At 37.9% G+C, this 25,572-nt stretch overlaps 1 protein-coding gene across 1 annotated transcript in view; it reads right to left on the bottom strand.

The window, feature by feature from the left end:
* Positions 1–25,572, bottom strand: part of mpdu1b (mannose-P-dolichol utilization defect 1b) — a 30,400-nt gene extending 4,828 nt beyond the window's left edge. Inside the window, exons 1-6 of the mRNA XM_028798432.2 lie at positions 25,412–25,572; positions 15,544–15,609; positions 5,086–5,218; positions 2,576–2,661; positions 703–821; positions 497–607 (exon numbers count right to left, since the gene is read on the bottom strand). Coding sequence (XP_028654265.2) covers positions 497–607; positions 703–821; positions 2,576–2,661; positions 5,086–5,218; positions 15,544–15,609; positions 25,412–25,514 — 618 coding nt within the window. The 5' untranslated portion in view covers positions 25,515–25,572. The remainder of the gene's footprint in view (positions 1–496; positions 608–702; positions 822–2,575; positions 2,662–5,085; positions 5,219–15,543; positions 15,610–25,411) is intronic.

Below are 25,572 nucleotides of genomic sequence, written 5' to 3'. Positions count from 1 at the left end.
GGTGTACTTACTTTTACCCTAGCAGACCATTACATTTATGGATATTTTCATTGAATAAATGATCGAAAAGACATATTTTCATTGTATTTTTATTAAAATATATCACCTTTATCTGTTGGCATTGTTTTCCAGCTCAATATGTTGAAAAAGTCAACAATTTCCATGCAATGTACTTACTTTTTCAAAAGACTGTAGTTCAACACAATATGGTAGGCAGCCAAGAAATGCCCAACAACCTATAAAGTGTGAATTTAGACTGAAGGAAGAAACAATCTAAAATGACAAAGTGAGAAAGATAACACACCTACAAAATGGAGCAAAAAAGCAATGCTTAAAGGCCTTCTAAACCTTGTGTTTCCTTAATACGTAAACATTTTTATGAAAAGGAAATAAGTCAGATCTATCTATCCATACAAAAAGACTGACACAGACTACAGTGCATCTATAATAGAAGCCAAGGTGTGAGTCACACAAACAAAAATAAAAATCTTCATACCTGCACTGTTGTGAAAATTCGGGCTAAAGAACCAGCAAATAGCAGGAACACAGTGATAGCAGACAGCTGCCCTGTGTGTCCGTTGCGATAGTTAGTAGCTGCTTGAATGAGCTGGTAAGAGATAAAAGAATATTACATGGATATGTTGGGATTGAGTTTAGATACAAACAAAGAAGGGGAGAGACAGACATACACACAGAACTTACCCGACTAATTACAATAGCTGGTACATTGGTGGCTTGCATCAGCGTTATCACAGTCTTGGGGGTCAGTGGTGACAGCAGCAGTAACAGTATAACTGCATAAAGCCCTAAAAACCCAATGCCTTAAGCATCGTAAAATTTTACAGTGGGGAAGGGAAAAAAAAAAACAAAATGAGCCTTTTATACATTTCAATGAATGTTGTCAAAATATTTTTCTATTAGCAAATAGCATCACTATAATTAAATGGGATTTTCTTTACACTGTACTCTAAATACTCAACACATGATTGAGTATTTTGCTGTTATTTACATTGAAGGCATAAAATGCCTGTCTTGTCCCAATGTCAGCAGCGTGGCCTAGGACGTAATTGAATTACTGAACTGTACACTACAAAATGTATACCCAAGGTTGACTTCTTAATACGATCTTGAGCAAATCACTTATTCTACTTGGTCCAACACTGAAGAAATATGTAAGCAAAACTGCATAATAGCTCTGGATCAAAAAATAATAAAATTAAATCAATAAATTACTGTAAAAACCTATTTTCCTAACCATATCAGCTTAATGTAAATATTATAGTCAAAATATGTATATTATAATGCTAAACTTTCAAAAATATTTGAGGATGTTTATCGAAAATTGTGCAACAATGATAAGGCTGCTTTATATTTGCCATCTTTATGAAGATGCGGCATTTTTACAAAATTTCTGGCTGGACCACTGGAGTTTGGACAATTAGCATTTTTTTCCTTTCCTAACACAGGATAAAATCAAAGGAATGCTTTCCAGTCATCTGAGTAACTGTTTTATTCATTCAGTCATATTCCAATTCAGGATAAATATCCCAGCAGCATTGTGTACAATGTTCACATATTCAGCACCTTTTTGATTCAGTCCCTCAAAGAATTCAGGCTGTTCTGGAGGAAAAAAAGGACACTACCCTGTTATAATTAAATGCACCTAATAAATATAACAAATGTTATGGTCACTTTATTTATTACATCCTGACCACACTAAAAGTTTAACTTTCTTGCTAGGGGACACACAGTTAGTCATTAGTGTGAAATGAGCCTACTACATTGTAGTTTATAAACAACAGACTGCCAATTGAGCACAAGGCGTGTTTTTAAGTAAGATTTAAATGTGACCAGTGATGGAGCACTGCATAAAGACATATGGAAAGACTTCTAGAGCATGGGATACCCAAAGCAGGTGGCATGATTGTGCACTGGTCATCAATGCTGTGTCACAGTACTGGAAGGGTGAGATTAAATTTCAAAACAGCCGCTGTATGTTTGCACATGTCTGTATGGATTTATGTTTGATTACTATGGTGTTCCTCACATATTCCAAAGACAAGTGCATTAAAGTGATTAGCTACTGTAGCTTGGACCTTGGTCTGCTGCATTGTGACCTGATTATTCAATCAAGTGGATATACAAAATAGATGAATGGAATAGCAAGAAATTTAAACAAGGATTAAACAAGAGGCACATAATGAACCTGTTGAACAGTGAGATGGCCAGAGTCAGAGGATTTCAGATGTGTCTCTTGTTCTTTTAGGTGTGCCACCTTAGATATTAACTTACTTCAAAAATATAAGAAGTTTACCCGCAACATAAAAAACATTGTAGCACAGTGCTTACAATAGAAAAGAGTAATATAAACCTTCATTTGCTTCATTTTCATGTTGCTATGTTTTCCTTCATTTTATTCTCGTCCCATCTTCTTTTTACTACCTTTGTTACTTCTGTAGTAATAGATTTTTCGTCCCATTCTCCAAGTTGTCTTTTACAACTGGTCACCGAACTGTGCTTTATGCCAACCTCCAAAATACAAAACAATTCTCATACCTTCGCCCAGCAAACATACCTCTTCCAGTGTTCCCCCCATAATGCTGAATGAGAAAGCCAATCGTCACGGTCTGCACCATCAGAAACAGCACTTCTCCCCAGGCACTGTCAACAAGCAGCAGGCAGAGTCAACATCTGGCATGAGACCGACAAGAGAAAAAGCAAGGAGCTATGGAGGAATATTTAGGAAAAAATTAAATAAACAAATACGCAAACAAATAGAAGTACTGTGAAATATGACAATAAATAAAGAAAAACAGCAGGAATTATGAGTGTAAATAAATTAATGTGTCACATAATAGGTTTTCTGTTGCTTATTTATTTGTTTCTTACTTATAAATTGTCTGCAATATTCCTTCAAACACAACAAGAAATAGGTCTTGAATTTAAAACTGCCACTTCCACTCATCAAATCTAAGAGGGCGGACTCTAGCTGGTACTGTTTTTGACTGGTGAATTATCTGCAGAGTGAATATATGTGCTTTGCTTGACTTGGGAATCGTGTTGGGTCATTTGCATGCTCAAATTTGTGGTTGTACATATCAACTGTGAGTGTAAGAAACTGTGCAAAGTGGAAAGTTTAATTCTATAAATTGTGAATTCATCACTGGGAGCCTGCACAGGTGGCACAGTGGTAATGCTGCTGCTTTGCAGTAAGGAGATTGTGGGTTTGCTTCCCGGGTCCTCCCTGTGTGGAAAGAGCTTTGAGTAGTGAGAAAAGCGCTATATAAATGTAAAGAATTATTATTATTATTTGTGTTTGAAGTGTCTGCTGTATATGTGGCAACTGTCCAGTGTACTGGTGATTCACCAATTAAAACACAGCACTCACTAGAGCCCACCCACTCAGCTTTGATGAGTGAAAGAGACCATTTTAAATTTAAACCATGCTTCATGTTGCATTTGAAAGACTAATACAGAATAAATAAATAAATAAATAAATAAATAAATAAAGCAACAAAAAAACATATTCCATGACACATTTATTTACACTCACAAATCATGCTCTCTTCCTGCATTTATTGCCACATTTCATAGTAATTTTTCACGTATTTATTTATTTAATCTTGTCCAAAATATTCCTCCATAAGGAACAGGCTGGTGTGTAATTCTTTGTGAAATCATTTACTAGCTCTCACCAGGTAGACAAACAACAAAATATAGTGGCCAAAGTTGCATCCACAATTCCCAACAATGCCCCACTGTGCAATCCCAAAACAAGTACACTAAATCTGCTGCTATCACAAATTGTCTAAATGTTTATTAGCACACCTAAAACATTTAGGAATAATGAAAAAGCTAAATATGACTTGTATTGACACAATAAAATCTACACCTTTCCTGAAGCATTTCACTTGCTGCCATCACTGACACAATTCTGCACACAAATGTGTAATAGCTGAAATTAATGTGATTCTGTTACATCAAAGCTATTTTGCAAGTTTGTTTGCTTTTTTGGTCAAACATTAACCAGTCCCTGGATCAGTGAACTGAGTCTTTTATGACTGTCCAACTGAATGGTTTGACACATGCAGCATTGTCATTTTCTCCTCCTCCACCAAAAAGGGCACACAGATGGGTTATTTGCATAAAATGAATCTAAAACATTGGATGTTCCTTTGCTGCACTTGGATATGCTAACTTTTACCATATAATTTAGCCACAGCTGAAAGGAAATGAGAAAAAATAAATAAATAAATAAAAATTAAAAGAAATAGTGGGCACTGAAAGCTGAAGGTAAGGGTTTTTTGCAGAGCATTCACAGGACTGGGCATTTAGCTTCTTAAAACTATTCCTAACCACTGGGAAAACGACTTTGCTCTCCTCGCAGAAATATTGAGGAGGTACCTTCCCCTCTACAAGCGTTTCTCTCTCAGCCATTAACTTTTTGGCTCCTTCTCCACTTCATGCCTCGGTTGACGGTGTTCCATGACCTCTATCTCACTCCAGAGGCATGACTAAGGAAGTTATGGGCATAGCTCACATGCATGTGCCATCCAAGGATGGCTGCTTCTGTACTGCAGCAATTAATTCAATATGGTAGTGATCAACACAAATTCATAAAACCATTCAATATGCATCGTTGCCATCTGAAGTGCATGCAAAGTGAACAGTCAGACATTCCTTGCATTTTAGGTGGTCAGTTGTCCGAGTAGGATGAGCAACTGTGCAAGAGGAAGACATGCGTCTTTTATGCAGTGCCTAATATTAGGCCACAATGGTACAAATAATTAAAACACTCAGAGATCAGTGTTAATGGGAGAATGGAGAACCATGTCTTTGCAATTAACAATGGGTATGAAAGAATATATAATGTTTTACAAACAACTTTAATAGTCTGAAGACTCTCAAGACTTCTAATGACTGGTCTTTCTATGAAAAAAAAGAAGCTGTGTTGTTTCAGTTCCGTAAACCATTCGATCACATGATACTTCCTACAGGACCAGATTGAAGACTTGGGTACATATTTCCCTGCAGAAATCGGAATGCTTTTGATTGGAGATACACATTTTGTTGAAAGTGACATACCTGAATGGGAAGCTGTTGGAGATGCTGTAGACCATGGTCCCTGTAATTGCCAGCAGCTCAAGGAGGACAGCTTTGAAACTCAGGCCCTCTGCACTTTTGGCTCTTATTAGTTTTATTATCTGAGGCAGCTTTACTACATGGGGAAAAAAAATCAAAAAGTATAACATAATCTAGAAATGTTCTAGATGCGCAGATTAAACCATTTTAAGCACTGTAGCATCTTAAAGAGTTCTTTACTGCTTTACTTTGTATCTGATCAATTTAAAATGCTAGAAGTGTCTTTTAGGTAGGTGCCTACAAGGTTTATTGTATTCCACAGGAATTAATGGAAAGCCAAATGAACATTCAGGGATTTTCCTATAATCATTTTCATATATCTCCTGCAGTTGGCAATATCACAATATAGCAACATAAATTACATGACACAAAGTGAGCACGGATCTATTTGAAGATGATCGGTCATCCCATGACACTTCCCGTTTTTAAAAATATGCTCAAATCTAAAGTCTTAACATATTTTAATATAGTGTAAAACAGATAAAAGGACACACACAACTAAAGTGTATTAAAGAATTCTTTCCAACTAGGCCATCAAATTTTTCAGACTGAATTAACTACTGGTAGTGAAGCTGTGTGGCTTAAAGGCTAAAACCCGTGCCTATAAAGTATGTAGGCTTTCACTCCACCACTGACTCATTGTGCAAACCTTTCTTTATAAAACAGGATAAGAAAAGTATTTTGTGATAGTTTTGATGTATCAAATTTTATGGTAAAGAAAGAGCACTACTCAGTTACTTAAATAATGGAGAATTCTATATTCTAAAAGAATGTCTGCAAGAGTATCTTTACATTTTTACTATAACTATATTGAGTATTTTGAGTGCTTTGAGTAGTGAGAAAAGTGCTTTATAAATGTAAAGAATTATTATTACTATTATTTTTAAATACAAAAATGTATAAACTACTTTCATGTGTCTCTCAATTAATTAGACTGTAGATAATTGGTGTCTAACAGCACAGTGGTTAGTATTCCACTCTTACAGCCTCTTGGATTCAAATCTTTTGTCCTGTCACTGTTGGCATGGTTTTTATCTGAGCACTTTGGATTTCCACCCACAACTCTAAAAACATGCTGCATTTGTTCTTCTAATTTAAGATTCTGAATTGTACTGTATTTGTACTGAATTGTATTGTAATTGACGTGGGTGTGTGCATGATTGGGTCCTGAAATGGACATAAATTATGTTTAATGCTGCCAGCATAGATTCCAGTTCCCCCGACTATGAATTGGATTAAACCACAGATGCTTAAACTATGGGTCTTACATGTTGTTTGAATTTGGGTCGCACAGAGACATGATTCAAAGTAGTACAGTAGAACCTCTGGTCACGAACGCTTCCGAACACATACAAATTGGGTTACGATCAAAAAGTTTGCCAAAATTTTGTATCTGTTCACGACCACACGCTCTGGTGGCGAACAAAAACACTGGTGGCCAGTTTCCCTACACGCATTCGTACATGCCAATGATTTCCCATTCTCCGCTTCCCATTTTCGTTTGTTTGCGTATACAGGGCCTAACAAAGCAGCTGATGTTGCAAAAGGAGTTACAATGTTAACCAAGCAGAGGACTCAAGTGCTGGAAGAGGTGGACAAACTGTTGCTAGTGTGGTTGAACGAAAAGCAACTTGCAGAGGATAGCTTAAGTGAGGCGATCATATGCGAGAAAGCCAGGAAGATTCATGGCGATTTGTTGAAAAAAAAAAAAAACCTTTCTTCGAGTGGCGAAGGTGAGGAATTTAAAGCCAGTAGAGGATGGTTTGAAAAGTTTCGCAAGAGAAGTGGCATTTAATTTTTTTTCCCTGTGCTTAAAACTCATTAAAAAAGTGTTTAAAGCGGGCAGTTCGTAAGTGTCTAGCGCAAACTCTTACAATGGTTTTCTCAGTGTTATTCAATGTTTTTACATTTAGTTTACTATCACACTGTGCATTCTATGGTATAATTAACTATTTTTGTGCCTAAAAAATATATATATTTACATACAGTTCGTACGGTCTGGAATGAATTAATTGTATTTACATACAATCTTATGGGAAAATTACGTTTGGGTCGCGACCAAATCGGGTTGCGTCCAGAATTACGGTCGTGACCAGAAGTACCACTGTACTTAATGGGAAAGGGCTGCATACGATTTGCAGTGTCTTGCGATGGGTCACTGTGGGCAGTTAAAGCAATAGCTATTGTTTCATTACGACCTACGTCAGAGATTCTGGGTCTTGAATACACAAACAAAGGAAAAATTGGGACATGAGGGGAAAAAAAGTTTAAGAACCAATAGATTAAGCCAATTTGAGAATCACATATTTTAAAATACATGTGCTCCTCAAGTATCCTTCTCACAGCTGTTTTTTACTTTCCAACATTTATTAATCAGAGACCAAATCTCTGCCATACCTAAGGAATTGCTGGAGAGTGGCAATGTGTTGCATGTTGATTAGCACATGCAAGTTACAAGTTCACTGCACATGCAACAATACTGATCCTATGAACATATTATGGCTACCTTTGTTCCTGCTTCCCAACTAGGCAGCAGCAGTAGAGTGAACTCCCCTTTGATGAAAAATTCTCTTTAGTGACCAGGACAAACAACTCACTGTTTCTCAAGCAATTTCCACGTCCCTTCTGAAGTGAAGGTTTTTTCTTTATAGAATACCTGAAGAGCATATCTTTTTATAAGCTCATGTACACAGGGTAGGGTTGTACATAAATAAAAATAAATAAGAAAATATCAGAAAGAGCCTGAGACATACAAAATGAAGGAGCGTGGGTGTGGGATACAGTTCAATGTTGTTAGATATCTTTGTTAGTTGCGGTAATTATACTTCGAAGACACATGATATTCTATATTGTGTTCCACAAGGATCTATCCTGGGTCCACTGCTCTTTTCAATCTACACGCTTCCATTAGGTAAGATTATCTCAAGGCATAATGTGAGCTACCACAGCTATGCTGACAACACACAACTGTATTCATCAATAGCACCTGATGACCCCGACTCTCTTCGTTCACTGACCCAATGTCTTACTTGTGTTACTGAATGGATGAGTTGTAATTTTGTCAAACTAAATAAGGAGAAAACAGAAATCTTAGTGATTGACAAAAATGAATATAATGAGGATATTAGAAATAAACTTGATCCATAAGGCTTAGAAGTCAAGACAGATGCAAATAATTTAGGGGTAATTATTGACCTAAATTTTAAATTACATATTAATCAGATCACTAGGACAGCATTTTTTCACTTAAGAAATATAGCAAAAATTTGATCCCTATAACTCTGCAAGATGCTGAAAAATTAGTTCATGCTTTTGTTTTTAGTCAACTAGATTACTGTAACACACTCCTCTTATGACTCCCCCCAAAAAATATCAATTGGTTATAGCCAGTTGCTAGAATCCTAACTAGGAAAAGAAAATCTGAGCACATCTCTCCAGTTCTGATGTCACTACACTGGTTACCTGTGCCATTTAGAATTGACTTTAAAATACTGCTTATGGTTTAAGCCTTAAATAATCTGCTACATCCTATATTTCGGATGCCTTTTACCTTACACTCCGAATCGTAACCTTACATCTTCAAATGAATCTCTGCTTATAATTCCAAAAGCTAAACTTAAAGGAAATGATAAGGCAGCCTTCTGCTGTTATGCACCTAATATCTGGAACAGATTACAGATAGAAATTTGCCAGGCTAATATGGTGGAGCACTTTAAAACACTGCTAAAACACCATTATTTTAATATGGCTTTCTCATAGTTTAATTTTGGCGTAACTCTGATATTCTGTATATGCATTTAGTTATCGTTTTTATCATGGCTCCACAATCCTTACTAACCCCTACTTTCTCTGCTATTCCTTTTCACTCCTTTTTTCTGCCGACACCACCACCTGATCAAGGCACCCATGCAGTCCTTACACTGTTGAATTGAAGGCCAGATGTCCACATGACCATCATCATCTATTTCTTTCAAATGAAGCCTGAGAGCCTTGAGGACTGATTTCGATCATTTATATTAGACTAGACATTAAGCCCGTTACAATAACGGGCGCTAGAACAGTAGTGCATTCTCTTTGAGAATTATTTTACACTCATTTTCCTGTTCCTCTATAGATCTATTTGCTCTTCTGAGTCTTTCTCTTCTAGCATTTTTCTGACGCTCATTATCTTTTTTGGGTGGCATGTTGTTAGTATATAGTCACTGTAATATAGGCTTGTATGTCCGTAATATTTTCTGTTACAGTAATACTGGCTTATATTTGGCTGTAATATGCGTCACTGTATTGTGTGCCTTTAATTTTCTCTCCCAGTAATACTGGTTTGTATTTCCGTAAAATGCCTGTAATTTTCTCCGACAGTAATACTGGCTTTGATGTCCGTAATATGCGTTTAATTTTCTTTCACAAAAGTGGGCAATCAGCAGATTCTCCGCAGCAACTGATATAATGTGTGGCGTGTAGTTGATAATCATGGCTGTGGCGTCTCTCCAGCAAGTACTGTGCAGTTCCCCAGCAAGTATTTTAATCTGTACTGGCATGCAGCTGATTATTGTATGTGTGGCGTCTCCCCAGCAACGGATTTTATGTGCGCGAAAATAAATCTACTTTTAAAAGTCATCCTATTGTAATATCATGAAAATTCGTATATTTAGGAAAACCCCTTCAACGACTGACACTTTACACTTTACCGGGCCAGGCTTCTTAATCGCAAATCTGACATCCTCAGAGTGAACACTTGCACAACAACAAACACTAATCCCACCTCTTTTGGGACACTCGTCTCCGCGTCTCAGTACCGGATTGGATTTTTCATGCCTGTTGTTTTAAGTCTTACCTCATTTCCAGAAATCCGATTGGATCGGCCGCGCGATATTTAATAGGTCCCGCCCTCTCTGTCTTGTGTGATGCGTCAGGCGGCTTTTGAAGCATCTGCTTTGAAGCATCGCACTGTGCCCCGCACATGCGCACTTCACCAGAAGACACACACACATGGACACTGGACGCACACAGGGGTTTTATTAAAGAGGATAGAATGCCCAGTGGGGTCTGGGCAGTCTCATGGCCTTGAAACAGATTTTGTTTTTTTTTTCTTCTCCAGCCCTCTGGAGTTTTATTTTTTCTGTCCTCCTGCCCATCGGACCTTACTTTATTCTTTGTTACTTAGTATTGCCTAATCTTATTTTTATATTTTTCTTTTTTCTTTCTTCATGTTGTAAAGCTCTTTGAGCTACACCATTTGTATGAAAACGTGTGATAGAAATAAATGTTGTTTTAAAAAGGGCAGCAGCTATTGAAACAACTTTTTGATTGTAAACACTAGAGCAAAGAAATTCTTTATAGAATGAAATCATTTACAATTATTTACTTAGCAGACACTTTTATCCTAAGCAACTTACAAAAGAGGTCAATATATTTGAGTTAATATCAGCCTGGGGACGGTTTTGAAATGAGAGTTAGAGAAGAGTACAAACTTGACCATCACAAGTGAAGAGCTCTAAACCAAACAGAAAACCACAAGACTAGTTCCTCTTTCCTTAGTTACTAAAGAGTTTCTAAAACCTAGCAACAAAACCATTATCAATTAGACAGAAATTTACAAAAGGAAAAAAAAAAGAAATTTGAGGCCAATGCACACCGGTAATGAATATCAGGTTCTTTCTGTTAAAAACAAGAAAATCAGATAAGGCAAACATTTCATTTGACTTCTTGCATATAGGCGCGGAGAACGTTTAAAGCAACCTTCATGCACCATTTCTGTAAAATTGTCTTCTGCAAATTGTGCAACTAAATACACTTTAGCATTTGGACCCAAAATCACTCCTTTACTAGAGGAAAACTGTGCAAAACACTCTTGAGAAACGCACTACATTAGACAGCTTTGGTAGGAAACTGCAGTAATTAGGCTATATAACATCTTTTTAAAACCTCAAAAATACATAGGCAAGAACATATTCTAATGCAGTCTCTTAACTGACTTTTTTAAATTAATGATTGTGACATCACCAAGCACAAATTCAAAGTCAGTGCTTTGTCAAATCCCTGCAAATATTTATATTCACTATACAGACCGGTACTTTGGCTCAGGTGACCTTAAAGCTGAAACACAGACTCAAATCCTTTCCTGGGCAACAAACGAGGTGAGACACAAAAATAAACGGCCTGGGCTTTGGGCTTTCCTGGAAAACCGTCTGGAGGTTGGCTGAACATGAATTATAGAACTATATCCCGTCCTACTCACCCTCTCAAACCGCCGACCGGCTAGGTATATCCTGTGAATAGCCCAGTCAGTATTTACATAACAATCGTTACACGAACAGTGAGTCAACATCAAATTTCTTGCGGAACTGAACAAAATGGCCACAGAAACTTATGAAATGATAAAAACAATGTACAGTGTAACAGTTTGTCTCGCACACATATTTTTGAGTGGCACAAACGTTTCAAGAAAGGACAAGAAAATGTGGAAGACGTTCAACGCCCAGGTTGCCCACGCTCATCTCAGATGGATGAAAACATCAAAAGGGGTGAATAAGATTGTTCAAATGATCATACTGCTTTTTCCATAAAGCAATTTATGACTGACAAAAACATTCCTGTCCTTGATCATTCTCCTTATTCGCCCGATTTAGCTCGCGCCTGAAGCGCCTCAAGCAAGAAGATTTCCAGCACTGTTTCAATCAATGGAAGAAACGTATGGAGCGGTGTAGAGATCGGGAGAGGGAATATATAGAAGGTAACAATAGCCAGGTTTCCATCCAAGGAGTTTTTGCGAAAAAATATTTAGCGCTTCAAATTTTTTACCGATATAGCTGATGGAAATGCTAATTATCGATGAAATGTTGTACATGTCGACATAATATTTTTCCGTTTAACTTTAGCGCATAAATTCCATGTCGATACTTCAGATGTCGCAAAAACTACATTGGAAACAGTTTTTGTCGGAAAAAAGGGCTTTAACGCAAATAAATGTGTCACATTTTCATCACGTGCAATCAAAACGAGAATGGCGGAGCGGCTCGCATGGTCTGATGAAGAGAGTTTTTTTTTTTGATTAAACGTCGTTATTTTGTATTAATTCAAATTTCAGTTTTAATTAAAAACCTTAAGGGAAGCAGGTTAATTCAGTTGTTATCGCACTGTGAAGGGATGTTGAAAGGTAGGCTCACCTGTACAGATCCGATGCTGCAAACACAGCTGCATCATGGGCACTTCCAGGAGTGCCAACGCAAATGTCTCGTATCATGCACCTGTCATCAACAAGGGCCTGGAGAACAATAGATGGCCACCCTTTGCGATTAATGTAATCGCGGTAGCCTTCCGTCGGGGGAAGAATAGGCACATGCGTGCCATCCAGCGCACCGTAAATCTGTGGCACAAGATGCACCAAGGAATTGCGGTATGCAATTTCATTGGCCTCCGCTACAGTCGGAAGTCTGATATAACGCCGCATTAATTTTTCTTTAATAGCGGTGCACACAGCATATACACATCGATGGACGGTAGTTTTACTAACCACGAAAGTTTCTCCAACTACTCTATACTCGGCACAGGTTGCCAGCTTGTAAAGGGCGATGGCAATCCGCTTTTGGGTTGGAACCGGTGGTCGGTGGCAACCTGTGATGGGCGCAACATCAGGACTGATGAATCCACACAACATGTCAAACGTCGGCCGTGTCATTATAAAATGTTGCAGCCAGAGATTTTCTGTTAAGTGTCTCTCCACCACCTCCTCCCAGAAGGTCTTATTCTGTCATCTCTCCCATACCCGTGGGTTTCGTCGCACTGGGGTACTTTCTTCGAGCTCTAGGGCTATTCAGACAAGCAACTGCTTCATTCTGCTGTCGTCTTCGGATATTATGTACAATTCCAATTATTTGTGAAACTGAAATAACAGTAAGCTGGCAAATTTCAAAAAACTGTCTGAATAATCTCTCCATTTCTTTGTTTAGTGGAGGGGGTGTAACGTGGAAAACAAAAGGTAGATAATTTGCGACATACACAAAATTATGTATGGAAACGGCTCAAGGGCAGATTTTTTTCGCGATACAACAAAAGTTATGCGACAGTTCGTTTTGGGGGGGGATGACGTCATCACGCACACCATTTTATCGATAAAAAGCCAGTTTGATGGAAACAGGCTGGAGACAGCAAATTTCGCACATTTTTTTTACGTATATTCTGTTTGTCGATAACAAAACGTCGCAAAAAACTGGATGGAAACTTAGCTAATGTTTAGAATGCTGTAAGTTATCAGTAAAAAAATTTTTTCCAATCCGGTTATTTTTGTCTTACCTCGCAGAATGTATCAGTGATGAAGACCTTGCCAAAGGTGACCTCATTGACATGAGGACAAAGGAAATGTTATGAAATGAATTCAACTCGAAGAGTCTTGGAGAACTCTGGTGTGCATTGATACAAGCCTACCCTCATCTGGCAAAGCCAGCTATGAGTGCTCCAATTCCCTTTGCTACTAAATACTTTAGTGAATCAGGGTTTTCAGCACTTGTTTCTATCAAAACGAAAAATCAAAATAGATTGGATGTCAAAGTCAAAGACCACTCCACAGTTTCATATTTTTAATTCAAGGCAAACCAGATCAAGCTACTCATTGAAATAAAGTAGATAACGAGAGAGTAGATGTAGTAGTAGTAGTAGTAATGGGAGTAGAAAACATAGTAGTAGTAGTAGTAGTAGATCAGTTTTAATTTGCACAAGAGGATTATATTTCATAATTATGAGTGGCCATTACTTTTTGCATAAAAGGAGTGTTCTTTTTTTAGAGCGTTTACTTTAAAATTTAATAATATTTTGTGTATGTCATATATGTATGAGACAATCAAATCTCGATAAATGAAGTATATTATATTCATTGCATGCAAAGTTGTGTTTATGTGAATATTTCTGGGGAAGGGGGTCCATAGCTTTCATCATATTATTTAAGGGGGGCCTGTGACTCAAAAAAGGTTAAGAATCACTGCATTAATACATAAAAGAATGCCAATGGTATGTCAGGACTGCAGGTTGACCCTGGCAAGATAAATCTGACCTGACTTTCCCATAGTTATTGTGGGCCCCGGAGGTTTATTTTTTAGACTTTTGTTTTACTTTCATCCACTGATAGCACCATTAACTTACATTATTAATATATAGTTTCTATGCACCTAACTTATTTGCCAAATATTACATTCTAGCTAAGATAATGATATAGTTTGCACATTTAAATTAGACCAGTGCAACTCTAGATTCTCTTGGACACTGTTGAGAAATGGACTATTCAAATAGTTTTTTTAAAAATTATGTATGGAAGCCAGCACTCAACAACATACACACTTCCTCAGTTTGTGCAAAACAAGGTTGAACACCCAACTCATATTTTTATATCAAATGCATCTGTCAGCTCAGACTATTCAAAATGTATCCAGGTCAAGAACCAACTTGTTTATGCAATAAGCAACCTGCTAAAGGGGGTCACATGTTTTGGAAATAACCTTTGCTCAGACCTTATTGGAATAACATCTCTGCTTATTTAGTGATGTCTTGCATTATTAATAATCACTAACATTCTAAAATCTCTTATTTGGAGTAACACCAGAACATTTATTTCACTGCAAGCATGCCATCGTATCTTGCTCAACCATTAGAATCATAACCCTGTCCCTGTAGGCCTCGGTATGTATGATTAAAATGCTGTTTGTCTGGTTATGAACAATACTAGAGTTCCTCAGGGATGCCGGCTTCATTCCTGTTGACATTCTACACCGCTGACTCTAAGTACAATTTTGAAATATTTCCTCTGCCAATGTTACCAGAGAACTCAGCAGTTCTGGGGTGTACTGGCAATGGGAGGCAGGGAACAAAAAAACAGAAGCCTGATTATCAGCTTTGTGGAGTGGTGCCATCTTAAACATCTGTAGCTCACCATCAGCAAGACTAAAGAAATGGGCACCAATGTTTTAGAGGAATTTTTTTTTTTGTTCTTTATTTCACCTTATACAATTTCTTGTATTAGGAATTTGTTAGTTTTCGCATAACCCTTGGGGTCAGAGCGCAGGGTCAGCCATTGTACAGCACCCCTGGAGCAAATACAGGGTAAGGGTCTTGCTCAAGGGCCCAGCAGAGTAGGATCTCTTTTGGCAGTGACAGGGATTCGAACCGGCAACCTTCTGGATACCAGCACAGATCCTTAGCCTCAGAACCACCATTTCGCCCCAATATGTCCCCATTTATACCTATATCCATCCAGGGTGAAGACAAAAAAAAAGACAAAGAGATGTTTTATGCTGTATAAGTACTTGGGGTGCAATTTTATTATTAGCTAGAATTGACTCTTAATGCAGATATACTGAATAAGAAATAAAACTTTTCTACTTATAACACACTATAAAAGAAAAAAAAACTTACCCATAATTGATCCAGCAATGATCCCAATTCCTAGCACCTTGCTGATCAGGATTTTCAGGCAAGGCACTGAAGAGATAAAAAGAGAGAGAAATAAAAGGATGACCGAGTTTTCAATATGCAATCCAGATCAAGCTGATGAGACAATCATGACAGAAAGCAGCACATAGCTGGAATGCACAATCCACATACACACTAAGTCAAGCAGTTTATCGACATCACTAATGCAGTTTACAACTGCCTCACAACCCAAACAACCTATAGTCTCAGCATGACCACAGTCTGTAAGAACTTATATATTATAAATATGAAAGTGTAGCTTTTCTCCAGGTACACTGGGTTTGTCTACCATTTCACAGATAATCAGGCCACATTTAGGCAGAAAAAAAAACATAAGTCAGCCATTGTAAATCATACCATAACTGGCACACCACATTCTTAGTTAAAGACATTTTTGCTACATGTGTGCCCGATGTATAGTGGACATAAAACGTCTACACACCCCTGCCAAAATCACAGATTTTGTGTGATAAAAAAACGAAACCAAGGTGAATCGTGTCAGAAAAAAAATCACACAAAAACCTGGTTGCATTATTGTGCAGACCCTTTAATACTCAAGAATGGGGCTACATTCAGAATCAACCAATCACAATAACTCTCATCTCAAATAGCAATTAGTACACACCTCACCATCAATTAATGTGGCTCCGATTGAGCTCAGATAAAGTTTGGCTGTTCATGTAGGACTATTTTGATATTCTTTTGGTTGTAACACACTCCAAAAGCCATGGTGCGCAAAGAGCTTTTACAACAAACAGGATCTCATCATTGAAAGGTATCAATCAGGACAGGACAGTCATCAACAAGTGGAGTAAATGTGGCTCAACAGTGACTTTACCTAGATCAGGACATCGCTTCAAGATTGATGAGAAGACAAGGAGAAAACTGATCAGGGAGGACAGTAAGAGGCCTACAGCAACATTAAAGGAGCTGTACAACTTCCTGACAATTGCTAGTTGTTCCCTATATGTGACAACCATCAGTCGTATTCTTCACATGTCTGGGTTGTGGGGTAGGGTAGCAAGACAAAAGCCTTTTCTCACAAAGGAAAACATCCATGTCCAGCAAAACTTTGCAAAAAGGTATACCCAGTCTCCCACAACCACATGGAAAAATGTATTATGGTTTGATGAGACCAAGGTGGAACTACCTGGTCATAATTCCAAAAAAGGTATGTTTGGCGCAAAAATAACACATCATCAAAAGAACACCATAGCTGCAGTGAAGGATGGTGGAGGAAGCATCATGCTTTGAGTCTGCTTTTCTTTAGCTGGAACTGGGGCTTTAGTCAAGGTGGATGGAATCATGAAGAGCTCCAATTATCAGTCTATTTTGGCACAAATCCTTTAAGCATCTGCAAGAAAGCTTAAGATGAAGAGGAACTTCACCTTTCAGCATGACAACAACCCAAAGCATTCATCAAAATCGACAAAAGCAATGCCTTCATCAAAGAAGGATCAATGTTCTGGAATGGCCCAGCCAGAGCCCAGACCTTAATCCAATTGAAAATCAGTGGGGTGACCTGAACCCAGCTGTACACAGGAGATGCCCTCATAATTTGACAGACATGTAGATTTTTTTGCAAGGCACAGTGGGCAAAAATTGCCAAGTGCAGATGTGCCAAACTGATATGACTCTTACCCAAAAAGACTGAGTGCTGTAATAAAATCAAAAGGTGCTCCAACTAAGCAATAGTGTAGAGGGCGTGAACACTTATGCAACCAGGTTTTTATATGATTTGCTTTTCTTTTTTCATAAAGCAATTTCTGATTTGTTTTCACCTTCTTTATAAAAAAATCGTTCGAAAAATCTGTTTGGATGAATTACGTAACTTGTTCAACCTGATTATTTTTATTTTTTTCTGCTTCTGTATTCATTTTTTCACACAGATTATTATTATTTTTTCACCTTGCAGTCCAAGTCTTATTATTACGGAGCCCTGTACAGTTTTCCTGGCATACACTTCAGTGAACTGTAAGGTGTGTGTTTAACATCAGTGAACCAGAAGACGAAATAGTTGGAAGACCACCACAGTTGAAACAGTTCTTTTGAGGAATCCTGAAATGAGTTTCTAACACAGTAATTACAAGAATGAATTTATGGAAATTTCTCAGAGAACATGATATTTCAGAGTCAGTGGTGGGAATGTTAATAGAAGGAAAGTTTAAATCTAGTCGATAATGACACTGAACAGCATAGAATAAACTGAGACTATTGGCTGGAAATACTCTTCCTGGTTCCGGCACACTAAAATGCATACCACGAAAAATAAAGCTACTGAAATAAGAAAAAAAATACAAAAAATAACCTGTTCAAAGGAAATATGTAATTCATTTTAATGGATTAGGAATTGATTTTCTTTTCTTTGCCTGACACCTACAGGGCTCTGTAGATTGCAATTTTGCAATAAAGGTGTAATAAGTTCTGACGGGATTTATCTTGGTTTCATTTTTTTATCACACAAAATCTGCAATTTTGCCAGGGGTGTGTAGACCTTTTATATCCATTGTAGGTATGTGATTATAACACATGCATTTTCGGTTTGTTTAGTATGTACAAAAATACTTTCATAAATGATGTGAAAATGCTAGCGTGGAAAAAGATTGTTTTTGTTTAAAAGCACCTAACAGTAGCTTAGGTTACATTCTAAATTAGCCCTACAAGAGATAAGGACCTGAATCTCTTAATTCCATAACAGATATAAGCCAATTTCAATAAACAATGACACAACACTCAACTTTACTGAATAAAACCTTGACTCTGGCTTGGCTAAATGTTTATGATAGCATCATTTTGCCAATCATTTTACAAATAAATGTTATGTATGAGAACCTTTATTTACATGTAGGTATAAAAACTGGGATCAAAACATGACAGAAAAAAATATATTTTTCAGTTTTATAAAATCCTCTATGAAAAAGGCCTATTAGTAATATGAAACCATGTCATACCACCTATAGGCAATGATAGCTCAGTAATGACTCAAAAAGCGAAGAGCAAATTTTCTGGAGATGTTCATGACATTATAAGCTAACTTTAGTAACAAATTGATCAATTTTAAAATACATGCTTTTTAGCTATTCAGTTTTTGATTATTACAGTTACTTATAAGAAGGTAATTTTTCATTTTGGGGAAAGCATAGTATTTATGCAAAATATGGAGTTGGAAAAGAGCTTTAAAACAATACGGGAACTGTTTTTGTGCAACTTATATTTAGAAAGACACAGCCAGTCAAGGGTGGCACAATGGGTAGTGCTGCTGCCTCGCAGTTAGGAGACCTAGGTTCGCTTCCCGGGTCCGTGGAGTTTGCATGTTCTACCCATGTCTACGTGGGTTTCCTCTGGGTACTCCTGTTTCCTCCCACAGTCCAAAGACATGCAGGTTAGGTGCATTGGCGATCCTAAATTGTCCCTAGTGTGAGCTTGGTGTGTGTGTGTGCCCTGTGGTGGGCTGGGATTGGCTCCAGCAGACCCCCATGACCCTGTAGTTAGGATATAGCGGGTTGGATGATGGATGGATGGATGGACAGTCAAAGTCCTAATTCTCCCACTGTCCCCCATAAGCTCAAATTCTGTTAGCTTAAATCTCCCTTAATATTGACCCAAGACACATGCAATTTCATTTCCATGGGTTACTCATATGACCAAATCAGCACACCAAGTTTTGTTAAAATCTGTGACGATAAGGTCCAAAAGTGTGATGATTTGACATGGAACTACCCTTACCTGGAATTTGTGATGTCCACACATTCAAAAGGCAACTCTGCAAAGACCTAAAGCAGAATGTGGCAGCACTATCTAACTTTCAGTTTTATTACTGGGCAGCAAATATACAAGCTATGAAGTTCTGGAAATTGACACAAATTGATGAATATACACAAGCCCAGTCTGCAACAGAAATAAAATCTTGCTGCACTTCTTTTTATGCCCTTGTTTGTGCCCCAGTAAATTGACAATATAACAATAATCCAATTGTCCATCAACTACTCAGAATATGGAACCAATGCAGGATGCACTTCAAGGCTAAGAATAATAATCACCTTTTACACACCTCTCAAATCTTATTTAATCTCTGCAAAACATCCGGGTTGAAAACATTTGGAGAACTGTAGTCACGTATTTTGGGTTGCAGTGTACACTGAAATGTATAAACATTTTTCTTAGAAATTAACAGACTGCTGAAATGGTCAAGTAAACAAGCAGAGGGGGATGGCTGGCTGATGTAATGTTCTTTCATGCACCTAGTAAGACATGATCAGTTGGTACATATACAATTTTCATAACAGAATAAGAGCTGAATTCCGGAGATGATGAAGAACAAGGATATAATGGAGAAAGACTTATTTTAGGCTGGTTGTGCTCTGTGTTAGAGCACCTAACGTCTTTTAACCAATCAGTGTACGATATGCAAGCATTAATTCCAACACTGTTATGCAAATTCAATTGTCTATAAATCTAACCCTCTAACTGTACTTTTTTTCATTCTGACCATGCTGTAACAGACTGCTGTGGTGAGTGTTCCCTCTTCAGCCTGGTCCTGCAAGAGTAAGATGGACAAGTTTTCTCCTGTCTGATTACTGACTCAAAAAGGTTTTATTAAACTTGTCCTGGTAGAGGATAAGTGACTTTCTTTAATTACGATGTCGATTTCTACCACAATGGATAGCAGTTCATTTTCCTCCAGGCGGAAATTTGGCTTTTTACAGAAATTCAACAAATAATATTATATTATGACTAACAACAAACTAGGGCTGCAACGATTAGTCGACGTAGTCAACTACTACAACAAATCGCCATCGCGGATTTTTTATTGTCGACACGTCATAAACAGAACCTTCAATAGAGGCTCCAGTCACAAACAACCACATTGGTTTTTGTAACTGCAATGCACTACATGAACGTCTGGGGGCAGTATAGTTTGTTATTGTTTGTCAAGACTGCACACAGTCCTACCAACGAAAAAGAACGTCCGAGGATAAGAAGAATGTAGAGGAAAATAAACGTGGTTGCAATGGCGAGTCGGATAGAGGAGGGGGAAGGAGATGGAAAAAAATTGAGACAGAAACTTTCTAAAGTATGGGAGCACTTCACCAAAAAAGAAAAAAAAGTTGAATGCAGATTATGCAAAGCGGAGCTTTCTTTTCACGGCAGCAGCACCGCGATGCATGAGCATCTGAAACGCAAGCATCCTGGAGCTGTGATGCTGCCTTCTCTTGAGAGGTAAGTTTTAGCAAGTAAAGTTAGTGTCACGTGTTAACATTGATGTTTGTACTATAATGTGTATATCAAGGTTTCGACAATGATAGTTAACCCTTAAACCGACACATACTTGGAGGTTAATACACCCCTGGATGCCAAATACTTTTTAGCTGCACTTTTTAAGTAAACGTCACAATTCACAAAGAAAATGTGAAATTTTAATGGAACACGTATTTTTTTCATGCAAAGAGCATCACAATTACTGCAACACTGATCATTTTACACACTGCAAATGAACTGTAAAAACTAAAAAAAAAACTACTGCAATAATCTGTTATTATATGTTCAAGGTGCAATTGAAGCCATTGATGACATTCAGTAAATCACCGAGCCAACTGTGCTTCAACTGGCTGCACGCAAACACACAGAGGCCAGTGCTAATGCTGGCAGGCTAGTCTAGTGCAGCGGCTGAATCCCAGGGTCAGTGATGCTGCAGTTCTGCCAGTGCCAGCAGTGGTCGTGAGCTGGCTGCTCAATGAATATACGGCACTGATTGATCAGCTCTGGCATGCTGGCAAATTGTTCTGTGAAGCAAATATAGCGGTTGCGGGGTTCAATGAATGTACATCGCCGAATATACTCACCCCCTGTGTGCTGGCAAATTACACTGAGACACGACTACAGCCAGTTGCAGCATTCAACAAATATACTTGGCTCCGGCATGCTGGCAAATTGTACTGAGAAACAACTTTAGCCAGTTGCGGAGTTCAAAAAATGTACGTCGCTGAATGAACTGGGTTTTGGCGTGCTTCCAAATTGGCGGTTTAAGGGTTAAGTGAATATCATTTCAGTTATGTTTGCTAACGTGTTTGGAGCTATAGTAAACGAGTGAACAGGAGTAGCTGTGTTGTCCTAGTTTTTTTTCTTATTTTTTCGTCTAATATTTGAGTTCATATGAATAGTAAACCATCTCTAACTAACGCTAGGTAACTTGTGTTTTGGAGTATATCAGTAATTAGCTTGTTACATATTGTAGTCCGTTATTTTTTTATTTGGCATAATATAATACATGATGTGATAAACTACAACACTTTCCTTCAGAGTGTTATGATTAAAACAGTTTTCAATGTCTGCAAAATCATTCTTGTGTATTCCTGGTACCCCTATGCCCTCTGAGCGTCTCTTCTCAGCAGCTGGGAACATTGTCTCAAAGAAGAGAGCCATCCTCACACCAGAGCATGTCGAAACGCTCACGTTCCTTCACTGCAATCAGGAATACATGAACTGAATCTTTTATAAACTGTACATTATTGTTTTATTTGAATTTAAGCTTTATTTAAACTTTTGGACTTTAAGACACACCAGTGGCCATTTTTGGTTGTTAAATGCACTTTTTTTTGTTTAAAGACTACGTGCACTTTAGTTTGAATTGTTTAATGTATTTTTTTTTTTTATTGTGATGTTCACACTAAAATAAAACATCTGATTATTTTCAAATTCATATGTTTCATTGGTTGTTATTTTAATTTGATTATTATTCATTTTAATCGTGTTAATGCAGAGACATCAGGGTGACATTCACAGGCGGACAGATGTGAGCAGATGAGGGAAGACTGGAGCCCAGAACAGGATGTGCAACCACAGGTCGCAGGCATCAAAACAGTCAGACATGAAATAATCGTGACTAATTGACTAATCGTAAAAAAAAATTGAACGATTAGTCAACTACCAGAATAATCATTAGTTGCAGCCCTACAACACACCTCTCTCAAATGTACACCAGAATGAGTAAAAAGAAAGAAAAAGTCTCAATTGGCTGTCACAGTAGAGTATGTTAACAATAATTTATTGGCTGAAATTCCTCAGTTTTGGTGTGTAAGGGCTCGTTTATACTTCACGCTCAGAACGCGTACGTGCATGCATCATGGCTTCCATGTGTTCCCAGCGTTCACTTGACACGTCCTCTGAGCAGGTTCTCAAAAATTAACGCAATATGTGCGCCAGTTGCAGTACCAAAAAAGTTGGAACGTGACATCAGAGTCTACGTGTGACAGAAAGTCTCAATGCGGATCTTACGGGATCAATGTGCGCGATTCGATGTTTGATGAATGGTTCAATGTGGTAAAGCAAAATGCCGACATACAGATGCATTCGTGGTGCTTTTATATTCAAGCGTCGCATATTCCCAATCATAATGAAACGATACATTTTAAAAGACATACCGTCTTCTGTGCTGTCTTTTTCTAGGGCGTCCTCTGGTCCGGACAGCAGCGGATCGCCAGCAATAGATCGCCACACTGAGCACATTAAATGTATGATATTCCAACTCTCTGCACATTTAGAATCCTTAGATTTATACTTGATATCACTTTCATGATGAAATGCATTAAAGTATGTATGTTACATTTTACAGATGAATTGATAATTTTGTTTAAATAATGAATACTGTTAATAATTACACACATGGGGGTGACACGGTGGCGGCGCGGTAGTGCTACTGTCTCGCAGGGAGTCACGTCGCTCTTGTTCCTTGCTTGAAGTTTACATGTTTTCCTGCTGGGTTTCCACAGAGTGCTCCGGTTTCCTTCCAAAGATATGCAGATTTGGTGACACTAAAATGATACTAGTGTATGGGAGTGCTTGTATTCACCTTGTGACGAGCTGATGCCCCGTAAGGATTGTTTCTGCCTCGTGCCCAATGCTTGCTGGAATGGACACATCCCTGGATTGATGGATTTAATCATTAAACATCCTTTTCAGAGATATTGCGGTAAGGTGTCATCAGAATTTAATGGGTGTTCCAGGCAATTCACAATACAGCAAAGCTGAACCTGTTTCCACCGTGATAATATCTCGCACTGCCACCTGCTGGATTCCTCCAGATTTACGTAAAATACATGCACAAGTAGGCCTGGTTTATACTTCAGGCAATGTGACGCATGCTCCAGGGGACGCTCCTGCTACGCAAGCGTTTTACTGTTTAGGCCGGGTTTGTACTTCACGCGACGTGACGCAAGCTGCAGCGGACACTCTTGCTACGCAAGCATAGATAGATAGATAGATAGATAGATAGATAGATAGATAGATAGATAGATAGATAGATAGATAGATAGATAGATAAACTATTAATCCCAAGGGGAAATTCACAAAATAAAAAAAAGACGTTGTAAAAATAAGTGTGTCCACATAAAATAAAGTGATAGGAGTGATCAATAAAAAAGAGAAAAATAAAAGTAGAAAAATAAAGTCGTACATGGAGCTGCTGAAAAGGCTGCCACTGTCGGCAGCGCCCGAGTCACCTAGTACTAAACATTGAACTGTTTTAGTGAGAGGATGTGCAGCAATATTCATAATGGCACTCAGTTTTGTTTTCATTCTCTCCTGCATTATTACCTCGGGGCGGTTGAATGTGCATCCCACAACTGACCGTGCCATTTTAATTAGTTTGAAGATTCAGTGAGCCTCTACTTAAGTGATGTTACTGGCACAGCACACCACAGTCTGACTAGCACAGTTATAAAACACGGAAAGGATGTCAATACCTACATAAAATTAATACATTTTCTTTAGAAAAAAAGTCTGCACTGCCTTTAGTCCCTGTGTGTTACTGCAAATACATTTACCTGTGCAGCACCTCCACATCCATTCCACTCCACTTCCTTAGTGACTTTGAGTGGACTTACTATGAAAAATAATTCTCTTTGACCTCCATTATTACTTGAGGGGACATTTCAGCTTGTTTTTATGTATATACTGTACTTTACGGGTGTAAGCAAGCTCTTCATTTTATGGTCTTACAAATGCTTTAGCAAGAAATAATTCATATGAACCTGCTTTGAAATTGTAATATTTTCATATGCAAATGAATACCAAAACAATAAAGTGAAACACTTTTGCTTTAAATTTCCTTTTTTCCTGCAATATGGAGATGGATTCATTGGATTATAATAATGAGTAACTGTACGTTTAAACTACGTGAAAGAGCCCGGAAGGATTTGTTACTGAAACTGACGACAGCCAATCAGAAGACAGTCAGTTAAAGCATTTGACGAATGGGGATTTGCAATGTGCAACTCCTCTACACCACACGACACATAGATGTTGTCGAATTTAACCAAACCACATTGTGTTAAAAATGCCGTAGTGAATACGATTTTAAACATTATTACTGTAATAATTTTTCTGGAAACCTTTTTGAATCGATTCAATTGCCTCTTGTTACAAATGCCTCATAAAAATGGTTTCACGTGTTCAAAACTACGACGTTTAGTTAAGAATTGGTCCAATATGCTGAACGACTGAGAAGCTGAGAAATGCAGGATATCTTCCTAAAGACAACTCTGCAAATTCATGTTCTGCAAAAGCGTATAATACTACGATCACTGGCTTAAATCATAATGGATTACACAACTTACACATTATTTACTTTTTCGGTGTTACATATCACATCATGTTAGGAAAAAAAAACACAAATGTGAATACAAATGTTGCAATATGAACTGTATCCCTTCCCTTCATTCCAACTTGTAGCCACCACAGCAATCTTCGTCACGGAAGACAATCGTGGATTCACGTTATTCGCGCAAGAATAAAAGAATGAAAAATGGCCTACCATCTAAAAAGTTGAAGTTTATGAAAAATTCATCGAAACATTTTTCTGGAATGAGAAACTTTACTAGTAGTTCCCTAAACGGCTCCATGAAGGACGCTGCCATGTTTACTCCTGGAACAAAAAAACGTCTTCCTGTGGCTTCATTTGGAGGGCCAGCAACA

This window comes from Erpetoichthys calabaricus, chromosome 3 (genome assembly GCF_900747795.2).
Source record: "Erpetoichthys calabaricus chromosome 3, fErpCal1.3, whole genome shotgun sequence".
NCBI classification, from domain to species: domain Eukaryota; kingdom Metazoa; phylum Chordata; class Cladistia; order Polypteriformes; family Polypteridae; genus Erpetoichthys; species Erpetoichthys calabaricus.
Note: the sequence above shows the minus strand (reverse complement) of the source record. Positions and strands in the feature narration are given on the sequence as shown.